This window comes from Anopheles ziemanni, chromosome X (assembly GCF_943734765.1).
Source record: "Anopheles ziemanni chromosome X, idAnoZiCoDA_A2_x.2, whole genome shotgun sequence".
Taxonomy (NCBI): Eukaryota; Metazoa; Arthropoda; class Insecta; order Diptera; family Culicidae; genus Anopheles; species Anopheles ziemanni.
In genome coordinates, this window is record NC_080707.1 from 9,677,569 (window position 1) to 9,689,767 (window position 12,199).

The 12,199-nt window shown below is 41.2% G+C and overlaps 1 protein-coding gene across 1 annotated transcript; it reads left to right on the forward strand.

Annotated features, from left to right (window-relative positions):
- Positions 1-347: 347 nt before the first annotated feature.
- On the forward strand, positions 348-1,934 carry LOC131291017 (ATP-dependent RNA helicase vasa-like). The gene has a single exon (XM_058320209.1). It carries the CDS (start codon positions 348-350, stop codon positions 1,932-1,934), a length of 1,587 nt encoding a protein of 528 aa, XP_058176192.1.
- The last annotated feature ends 10,265 nt before the right edge of the window (positions 1,935-12,199 follow it).

Below are 12,199 nucleotides of genomic sequence, written 5' to 3' on the forward strand. Positions count from 1 at the left end.
CAACGAATTTGTTGATTTCAACTTAAAGCAACACAATGCAGTGTGTAATAGGAATCAACTAAACACAGACATGAGTTTAATGTATGCCCTTTTAGTGCCTTTGTCCCCACGTTCCGCTACTGAAGCGAAAGGGCACCAGCTCTGCCCGTGCATCCTTCTTCCACTGGTGGTGTGTGTGAACGAGTGTAAGTGAATAAGGGCATGATCGCATGCTACGCACACACATGCAGCGGCAGTTGGTTCCGCGGTTTCCGCGTAAGCGCAGCGCAACGGTGCGAGCTAGTCGCAGAAAAGCTGTTGGATTAGTCATTTCAGAGATCGCGTGCAGTGTAGATCGCAAACGGAGAATGTTTAGCAAGGAAGCAAGCAATTCGCGTGACGGTCGTGAAAGCCGCCGTGGTTTTCGCGACGAACGGTACGTGTGTGGGAGGGGTACTAATGCGGTCGCGTGTCCGCCGGCCAGCGCCGGAAGCTCATCAGGGTCGCATCTCCGCCGGGAGTTGCCGATCCTGCCGGAGCTGACGGAGGAGGAGGCCGAAGTGTTCGGCACGGACGAGCGTAACTACCGGAAATTCTCGCGCCTGGACGACATTTTGGTGCGCGTGAACGGGGAGGACTTACCGCCTTACCTGGAGTGCGGATTCGGCCAGTGCAGTTTCGACGAAGCGTTGCGCCAGAATATGCACAAGGCGGGAGTGTTCTGGCCATCGCCGGTGCAGCGGTACGCCATACCGGGACTGCTGGCCGGGCGCGATCTGTACGTGGTGTCTGAGACCAATGCCGGCAAGATCGCCGCCTTCGTGCTGCCGATGGTCCAGCTAGTGCTCGCCCAGGAGGTTCTGGAGCTGACGGCGCCCCAGCCCTACGTTATCATCGTCACGCCGACGCGCCGAACCGCCGCCAAAACGTACGCCGAGGCGCGCAAGTTCGCCTACGGTACGCCGGTGAAGGTGTGCGTGGTCGATAGTACCTTTGTGGACCAGCAGCGCGAGATCGCCAGCGGGTGCCACATTCTGGTGGTGACTCCTGGATGGCTGATACACCTGAAGACCATCGGTACAGTCGCGTTCCGCAACGTGAAGGCTGTGGTGCTGCACGAGGCAGACCAGATCATCCAGCTCGGCCTCCGTACGGCGATCGAGTTCCTGATGAATGACCCGACGCTGCCGGCGAACCGCCAGACGGTAATCTATTCGCTCTCCATGAACGGCTTGGTCCACGATCTGGCAGTGGAGTACCTGACCCGCCCGATCTCGGTGATCGTGAAGGTCGTCGGCGGGACGTCGCAGGACATCCTGCAGACCATCCACCGGGTGGAGCAGTCGGAAAAGCGCTCCAAGCTGGAAGAGATCCTGCGTGGGGGCCCCATCTGCAGCACGCTCGTGTTCGTCCTGGACCGGCAGAGTGCGGAGTTGCTGGTGGCACACCTCTCGGACAACCTGAACATCCCGACCGCCTTCATCTTCGACGGTATGACACTCCCCGACCAGCAGAAGCTCATCAGGGAGCTCAAGGCGGGCCGCAAGATGGTGGCAGTTGCCACGCCGGACGCGATCGATGGACCGCTCAAGATCCCCATCTATCACGTCATCAACTACGACATGCCGAAGAACATCGGCGAGTACGTGAGCTGCATCGCCCAGACCGGACGCTTCGACCGGAAGGGACGCGCCACCAGCTTCTACGATCCACGCACCGATCGCGCCATCGCCGAGGATCTGATGAAGATTCTGTTCCAATGCGAGCAGAAAGTGCCCGACTTCCTGCTCGAAACCGAACCCGTTGCCGCCGGAAGCTCGATCGCGGGCTCTTCCGGCCTGACGGTGTCGGTCGAGGTCGCTGAAGGGCAGCGCAAACCCAAGAAGGCGGTGACGTGGGAAGACGACCACTCGGACGACGACGACGACGACGAACTCATCGATGTGGTGAACTAGAGGATAGGATTTCATTGGTAGAATTTGCCTCCCCTCACTGGGGGGTTTTGTTTTTGATACTGCTACTTTTTTATCTCATTTAACACTCGTGAAACACAATCGGAATGAAACGTCTTATGTAGCACAACTAATTTGCTTTTGTCCCATTCCCTTTTTTCCCTCCTGCGATCGTCATATTTCTTCTGATGTTTTTCTTGCTTTTTATTACCTTTTACGCAGTTTAAAGGGGGCGAATCAGCAAGACGACACACTGCCTAAAGTGGAGAACTAGAGAATAGAATTTTTCCCTACCTGCTGGAGGGTTTTGTATTTGCTACTGCTACTTGATGCTTTTCTTATTAGACACATGCACAATTAATCGTTTCTCAATCACTTTACATCACATGTTACTTATTAACCAAAAAGATGAATAAAAACTGAACTGTATTCAACCAACTTCTGGACGTTTTTTCACGATAACCTTTCCACGATGGATGAAAGAAAATTTCACACTCTAATCCAGGGGTCGGAAATCATTTCCTGAAAAGGGATTGGCGTTGGGTTGATGTTGAGACCCGAAATGATTTAATGTTTCCAAAGTAGTACCCTTTTGAATGGACTATCAACTTGCAAAATACTAAAGTTATTTGTAACTAGTTAAAATTTTATCGTTAAACGTTTGAAACATATTCTCGCTTATTTTTGTTGACTTTTGATTTGTTTGTTTTTTAACATATAACAGGAACACTTTTTTCAACAATTTTAATCTTTATTTTTGGATAAAAAATGTGAACAAATCCGATAAAAATTGAAATGGGTGTTTTTGTATTCAGCATTCAAATTTTCAGACGGGCCGGATAAAACCTATTGGCAGGTCAGACTTTGCCGACCCCTACCTTAACCGATGGTTTGATGTTTCGAAAGTAAAATAAAACCCTTTTAAAATGATTTGTAGATTTTCTAAACGTGAGAATAATATATTTGAAATTTTACCTTTAAATTCTTTAACCTCTTAACTATTTTTCAATTATGTTTTTTTTTTCGTTTAGTTTTCTACATTTTTAACACATACATTTTCTTTCGTTGTACCGTGAAACTAATTTAATTAATTATACAATTTATTAATCCTCTGTATACTATATCAATTATTTATTATACTATATTAATTATTCATTAATCCTCTTCTCAAATGTTACAATGACGACGCTATACTGGCGTACTTTTAATAATAAAAATAACGCTAAAATAAAAATCTCAGTTACGAGAAGTATTGTATATTGTGAGTTAATTTTAACTTCGTGATGGAGACCATTGGAATAAAAAATTGTATTTCCTCAAAGTAGCTATTGTTGATGCAAAGTAAATGTTATTTTGCCGCTGGATTCAGAGCGAGAGATTCTCGAGATTTGGATTTTACAACAATCAAAAGAGAAAATTAGATAGAGAAAGTCTAAAAGAAGTATACGGAGAAGTCGCAAAGTTAACGCAAAGTGTGTACAAATAAAACAAGTGTTAAATCTTGCATAAAGCCGTCTAAATTGGAGATATTTTTCGTCCGTGAGTCGGGCTTTGCCGTCCCCTGCTCTCATTCTGCTCCATTTGAAAACTAGCAAAAACCGATTAACTGGCCAGCTACAAATATAACGCGTCTGTTACACCATTGCTGTCTAATTATTTGAGGCGAAACAAATAAACCGTTTCTGCCCATCATAATTCCTATTTCTGAACATCGTTGCGTTTGCCCGGCAGCATGTGCACTATGCACTTGTTCTGCCCACATTTGGCGCGCGTTCCCTTTTCTTGGCGGCGGAAATTTCCACAGCAGACTGCATCGGAAAACTTAACGGCCGCCGCTGTGTGGGCTTTCGTACGCTGCACATCGTTTTTCCGGTCGATGCAAGTCGAACGTGAAAACAAACAAACTGCCAGCCAGCGAGCGAATTTGCTCGAAATCGCATGTGTGCCGACCGAATGTGTGCAGTGTATGTCTTCGCTTAAAGACTGCATGAACTACTTAAACCAAATAAAACACCATGTGGGATTGAAAAGGGCCCGGGACAGATTTTCTTGGAAGCCGTGGTGGATAGCCCACTTACGAAACGATTGGGAAAAAATAACGTGAAAACATCCGCAGATTGATGATCGCCCACCATTGTCAAACAGGAAAAATTTGCCCACACTGGTCACATACAATTTTCTTCGGCGTTGTACCTTTATCTATTTTAGTTATACCCAGCCTAGTATGTCTCAATCGATTCGAGTTGGTGTTTTGATCTTTGTTTTTTATTAAATTGTTCATTAATTCAAAATTCATTTTTATTTCTGTTCTCTTTTTCTTAATCTAATTGTTTGCTTGTGAGATGCAACGATTACGTTATTCAGCACTGAATACTAGATGTTGGGATTTATTTGTTGACCATTAAGCAAGGAATGTACACTTCTAATCTTATAGAAAGGTTAAAGTTTTCTTTGAAGATTGAACAAGCTTTTACTTACAGTCTAAATGCAAATATAATTGTATTAATTTAAATAATCTAACAATTAAACTGCATAATAGAACTGTAAAGCGTTTTCAAACACGAATTAAAAGTTTTAAATTATAATATTTTTCAGTGAAAACAACTTTAATTGAGAGCACACTGTGTGTTTGTTGTTGATGAAAAATTTAGTTTGAAATATTTAAAAATGTATACAAATCTGAAAAATTGTTACAATCGTACAAGGTTTCAGTTCGGGACGGCCTGTTCGGACATACGGTTCCGGATACCTGAAAAATGGCCCGGGCGCAATCAAGGAGTGGATTAAATTATCTTCGCTTAACAGGTCATTAATTTCAGGATGCGTCTGCATGCGCACTACCGGTTCCGGTTTGCTTTCAAAAGGGGAAAAAATGAATACAACAAAAAAAAACAAAATGATGGAAAAAAGAGAACGAGATGAGAGAAAGGAAGGATGATTTAAAATATTTTCTCCGCCTAAGGTGCTGGTGAAGGGACCGGGGTTTATCTTGGGGCTGGTTGGTTGAGATAAAGCCACACATCTTAGGAACCAATAGGTGCCCGGGTTGGCGACTCTGACTAGCGACTTCTTTTGGGTGGATGTCTGCATTTTACGATTTCACCACCATAATACTCTTCGCGAGTGAAATCCGGTTGCGCCTTTCGTGGAAAAGTCGGCTTGGCTCCCTCGGAATCCGCAGGTTTTGATTTTTGTCGGAGGGAAAAAAATAATTTGAAAGCAGAAACCCTCCCCAGCAAGATGTGCGTTACTAATTGTGCAACAATTATATTTTACCGAGATGATTTTATGGACGATGAATATGTTCAACCGACTCGATGTTGGGGAATTTCTACTAAACCTTAACAAATCATTACATTCTCCCCCTCGCCGCAGAGGCTGCTCTAACTCTCTCCAAACCTCCTCCTACAGAAATACAGTAGGAAAATAGAGATGAACATGAGCTACCATCGACGGATGGTGTGGGTTGTCGGTTGAGACGCGCCGTGCGATCGTACGTGATCAAAAAATAATTACATGCATTTCGCGGTCGTAAATCACTCGGACAGCAGAAATAGTCGAACGTTCTCCGGCGCGAATGCAATCGACATACATCTCCAACATCCGCAAAAAACACGACAAATAGAGACGAGTCGTCACATCTGCAGCGTGGTGTGAAAAAGGGGTACGGGCTGGCAGCATCGACGAAGCGCTGGCGACGTTTCGCTGCGGTCGTAAAAAAAGTGGTGCTCATATTCCAATCTGGAGGAGCTGTACCGACACGTTCGTGTAGGCGCAGACCCGAGACCCGGGCAACGGCTCATACAGGAAGGCTAGAAAATTTGATCAACATTTCCTTCTGCTGTTGCCTAGTTCCTAACTCGTGCGGTTTTCGTGCAGAGTGGTGCCCTTGGCTTTCGTGGAATATAGCGTCGGAAGAATAAAACAACCCTAGTTTGTGTGTGTTTTTGTGTGTGTTTTCTTTAGTCGAACAGGAACCATGATCTCACATAGCAACGTCGAGATTATCAAGTTTCTTCTAATATCAAGAGATGGTCTTCACCGGTTTGTTTTCACAAGCCAGTCAAGCATGTTGAGCTGATCATTGCTCTTCCGAAAGTACAAGTAAGTGATTCAACAACAGTTAAAGTTAGACAAAACGAAAGAAACCATTCGGAAAAAAAAGCGATTGTGAACGACCAAACGAACACATGTGTGATCATATGCAGGCAAAACGTAAAGTTGAACAAGATCCTGCACATACGCAATTTTATGGCGACAGAACACTGTCGGACTGATCAATAAATGCAAGCTAAAAATAGAACGCTGATGCACGGCTTTGTAAAATAGTGGATGCATCACATTACGTTCCAGCTGTGAAGATAAGTGAACAGAGACGTTAGAATAAGAAAGAATACCTTAGGTTGTTGCTTTGAAAATAAGCACAACAATATATCTGCTTCTTCAACCAAGTAAATAGCTTACTACTTTCACTCTAGTTAAATTTATATATTCGCATGGCTTTTTCTATTGACTGATTCATTAGGATTGCAATCTTTTTGATTCGTTCACACAGATAAACCTTCACAAATGAAATGAAAAGTTATCATAGCCTTCTCTAGTTTTGATCTAACTTTATCTTTTTTTAAATCGAAGTTAATTACACTCAATCGAATATAATTTTCTAAGACAAAAAAGATGGACGAGTCTTAGAAGAACTACTATCAAATTACAGAAAAACGCTAGCGTTGAGCGTTTGAAAAACGGACAGCTATTGCTCTCGCTCTTTCTTTCGCTTACGGTGATGCAGAAGGGCGTTAACACAACATCACATGCGCCATCAACCCCCCATGAATGGCCATGAAAATTAATCGGCTAAGCACAGCACGCAGCTGTCTCGTTCACCCTTATTCCACCCCCTTTCCACCCTTATTGAAGTATTAGGATTGCATCCAATTGTAAAGTTAACAAGTGCTGCTAATAATAAAGTCAGCACATCTGTCGCTTTTGTGTTGTATTTGTTCTTTCTATATGTAAAATTATTAAAAATAGAAAATGGGGTCGCTCTGTCCGTAACGGGGATCGTTGAAATCCTCAACGTACTTTGAGCGAGTGCTGTTCGTAACAACATAAACCACCACCCTGTGGAGTAGGATTTTATTGTGTTGAACTTGTTGTAAATTGCACTAATAAATCGGAAGGTGATTGATTCTTACAGTTTTCCACCTGATACAGTTGATTTAGCTTGGCAGAGGTGTATTTTCTTATGACTAGAATGATTATTTTCTTCATTGCAGTCGAAACTGATCAAAAGATTTCATATGTAAAGAGAAATGACTAATCAACAATCCACTTTTTATTCAAAATTAGTATAAAATAAAAGAATTAACAAAAGATAAAAAAGTCATTAAATTAATAGGAGATACATATTAATGTAATTGTTCAAAACATAAAACTAATAACACGTTTCTTATAAGGGTTACCCGACAGTAATGGATAGCAGAATTCGGATAGAATGGGTCGGGTCAAACTTGTTTAAATAGATGAGATTATAGATTTTAAGTTGAATTTTCAACAACATGGAAATAGAAAATATAATAGAAACAACAGACATAATTGAGGCTCCGGAATAGATTGATTCACCTCTGCAAGTTGTGCATCTTTTTATTTGTTTTTCGTTATAGAATTCTGCTGTTTTCACTGGAATTTAATATTAAATTACAAGAGAATGAACACACTGCTGATACAAACGAATTCACTTTTAACGTGCGTATATTTGTAAAACAAAACTTTGTAAATTTGACGCCATTTTAACTAATCTTAAGCCATGTCAGGAATTTTATGAAGAAAATACGCTGCATAGTTAATATACTAATACTAATATTGCAATCGCTTGCAATTCTGTGTAGTACAATTATCGTCGAAGGATAAATAACTCGGTGAAGCACCAGCTGCGCCGGAAGTTGTACCGTTCTGTTGCTTGAACGAATATTGGCGCTGGCTTCGGGAAGTAGCCTCTTTTGGTGACGAAAATTTCCCTTAACAGCGGTCGGCTAAGCTGCAAAGCTTTGTGCTTTGGAAAAGGAAACATCACTTTCGTGTTTTCCCGTGCAGACACTGTAAGCCGGGTTGTTGGAGGGAAATCTTCGAACGCTTTACCGGATCGCCTTGACAGTGGGCCCCCGAACCACAAACAACTGCATGCTGCGGTACACCGGCGAACATCAGTCGATGGGAAAAGCGCACTGAAGCGGCCAGACAAGTTTGCAGCCAAGTTAGCATGTCGAAAACGATTGGTAGGCGAATTATTACCGCATCGCAAAACTGGCTGTTCCCGGTTAAACTTCTTGCCAAGAAATGGACAAAACCCGATCAATCACTATTTTCAACGGCTCAATACTTCTTCGTTCCTCGTTTGAAGTGGACACTTGATAATACTCAAGCATTTTCAAATGCTAGAGTTCTTTAAACGATACAATGTAAATATAAAATATAAATAAATAAAACGACACTATACTTGATGAAGTGTATCAAAAACAAAAGAAGTCTTAACAAACCAAAAGTTTACAAGTTTTAAATGTTGACAAGTTCTTAATGCAGCCGGACTTTTGTTTAATATTTCCAATGAGTTGTTCATGTTTTTTAAAGGAATTTTGACAAGCTGAGTTGTGGTTTGTCTGTTCAGAATAACCTCAACTTTTGTACTAGTTCGCAGATGAAAAGCGCAGGGAGGGGGGGGGGGGGGGGGGCACATTTGCAACTTTTTCCGGAAGCTGTTACGAATGGTAAATTTTCCCTTTTGACTCGCTTTCCGTCTGATGATACCCCGGTGCGTTAGTTTGTGGCGATTTCTTTGTTTTTTTTTGTTCTTTCTATATTTTCACACCAAGATCGAAGTCTCCTTTGCTTTGCATCTGCTTTTCTTTTCACATTTTTCCGGTGTGTGTGTGAAAAAGAGATGGGGGAAACATTGAGCATTGACGCGTGAATCGGGCGACGCGTCAATTCACAATTTTTCCTGCAAACACTTCTATTCCCGCAGCCGACGATGATCGACCGCAGATGTCTTTCTAACGATCTATGGTGGGTTTTCGTTTTTCTAGTCCTTTTTTTGTTTTTTTGTTATTTGTGTTGCCCACTTCCTTGCCCGGTTTACCACAGGCACAATTAATGTTCGGCTCAATGAGCCGAAAGTAACAGGGATAAAGTTTTCCTATCATCATCACCAACCTGCCGCCAGCAGGGACGAATTGGACGACTGGTCCAGTCTTTATTCGCGTTTCCCTTTTCCTTGTGGGGCGACACCAAGGAAAGTATCACCAGTCCACCCTTTATCCGGGGTGTACCGTTTTTCTTGCAAGAAATCTGTTAGGGTTGGGTAAAGAAGGTGACAGAATGGCGAGCGGAAATCTTTTCGGTGCGCCCAGCCAAGTAAAAATCCCAGAAACGTTCATTGAAAGTCCTATCATGCAAAAGAGGGAAGGGGGGAGGGGGTGGAAAATTGTGAACAGCGCATATTTTCCGGTGTAATATAGTTTCCGAACACGCTACAACGAATATCGACAGCAATTATGCTGCATTCGAAAACAAATTTTCCCCCCTTACTCTGAAAGTATCCACTGTAAACGATATGGTTTCTTGGACTATATTTTCGTTCCGGAAAAACTCCATTTACAGAGAGTTTCAGAACTGTTGATGTTCCTGACCGTCATCCATTTCACTAAAGTACATTATAACATTCCCTAAAACATGTCAAAAGGTTAATTGTGTTATACAAAAATATTAAGTGTTATACAAAAATAACCGATGCTAAGTGGTGTAATTTAAAATACAAAAGTATAAAAAATCACATCTTTCCTAGTCAAACGGAAATTAAGACTCCCAACAAACATCAAACACGATAGTAGGGAAGAAGCAATCCAATCGAAGGTCAGACAGGAGCACGAACGCTGTAAAATGATCAACAAATCGCTTGTAAGTCACTTTTGAAGGAGCGAGAAGCCGATCGTCGAAACACACACTGCAGCTACTTGGCTCAGTCTAACGTACGTTTCTTCTCCATTGAAAGGGTGTTAACATAACACCGCATGCGCCATCGACCCCCCACGATCAGCCGAAGCAATCGTTAAGCACAAAGCGCCGGAGCATATGCGTCATAAGATCCCCCCCAAACTGTTACGTACAGCTTTCTCTTTCGCACACACCCCTGTTCCATCTTTTGAGGGGTTGTGTCCGGTTGCTAAAGGCAAGACGTTGCATTAACTTGTATTTTTTAAAGCCTGAGTGGAGTAATCCCACTTAATGTATTCGCACAAGCACAAAAGCATGAATGAAATTCATCTAAAAGAGTTATAAGCCGGTGTAGTTCGCTATACTTCATTAAAAAACTGTGATTATCGATGTAAAAACTAATAACTCAAACAAAATATTGATTAAAAAGAAAAAATATTTTCTATTCAATATTTCTATTCCGACATATCAACACTGAACAAAAAAACTGCAAAGTTCGACACACGATTCCTGAAAGGAACCAAATTGTGAAAAAGAGCCCTCAACACCAGATACCTTAAACGATGTGTACGCTATATTAAACGCTAAATTGACTATTAATTTTCTAATCTGGAAAGTAACATAAACATAAGATACAATATTTCAAAGCTTAAATTAAACCATTAGTTTTGATACTTATTTCCGTTGAGTTTGTGTAATTATCCACCATTTCGTTTGTTATTTAATATCTTTTAATATGGTTGGAATTAATCATCTTTTCATGTCAGGCAAGTTGTTACCGACTATATATTAAAAAAACACGGTTTTGTAATGTTTTGAATATTGTGAACCATATTTTGTTGAGACAATAATTTAATTTTTTCAATGTAGAATATACTAAAGTAAAAATGTGGTTTCACCGCTGTCTTCTTGTTCACATTTAGCAGACTGTAAATCGTTAGTGAAACGGTGATCAAAAATTACTTATGAAAGTATAGGTAGAAGGCGTCTTCTATTAGACACCTCATTCAATGTAGAAAACATGTTATGTTACATTATAAACTTGTATGTTTTTACAAAAAACCAAGATTGTTCACATCCGACAAGAATTTGGACAAGATGATATTTTCTTACGGGCCGGATTTCGAACGCGGTCCACCCTATGCCGACCCCTACCTTCAACGATGTTATAATGTTTTGAAAGATATATGAAACACTTTTTAAATGGAGTATTAATTTTCTAACCTGCAAAGCAACATAAACATAACGTAACATATTTCAAAGTTTTGAATATACCTATTAAGTTGACACTTATTTTTGTTGAATGTAACCGATTTCTAGTTTGTTGTACTTTAAGTTAAGTTCTTTTGACAACCTTAAAATTAGTCAACTTGTCAGGTTATATAGCCATAGCAAGGTTTACTCGCGTATTCTCGGTAAATAGTCTAACTCAGCTCCAAGAAGTTTTGAACATCGTGACCCATATTTAGTTTCACAATGGTGTAAAAAATTTAATACCTTTAGTGTAGATATTGTCGTGAGAAAGATCTTATTATCCCCCTAAATTCTGGAAAATATTTACGGGACTGGGTAATTTCAGCACGACCAATAGCAAAAACAAGCATGCCGTCTAACAAAAGTCTACGTGGAAGGTGTCTGCTATTGTAACAACGCACGAGGTCAATGTGTTGTTGAATTTCAATCTAGGGAAAAATGTAAATCTTAAATAATCCAGTCGATAGAAGGAAAACCGGCACGAAAATAAATATGCTGGTCGGACGAAAAGATATGAAAAGTTACGTTCGGTGATGTTTTCATTATATTTCTAGATAATATGGCTTATGGTATGGATCCATTTTGTCCATAAGATGAACGAATGAGGAAAAAGGGTGAGCTTACACTACTCGGATCAGGCTCATTAGGCGTATAAGAGGGGTTTCGAAGGGGTTTTCACGGCAAATTCTAACAAAGGCAGAACAACGATGCTTTGTCCAACAATGTTTCGCTCTCATTGGCTCATAAGTTTGCTCAAGTTTATATGAGAACACGTAATAAGTAAAGAAAAACATGACTACAATCTTCTACGAATATCGTGACGATTCAGGTCAACTTTCTGACCACTTAAACCGTCCATTAAGAACGGCTTTTCAGTTAAAGAAAAAACACCATCAAAACATCAATGCCCATGTTCAAGTGTAAAAAATATAGAAAAAATAAAGCTATGAAACAATGGAACGGGGAACGAGATCAAATGCGATGAACGAAGAAGAGGAAAACTAATCACTGACCCAAAAACCTTA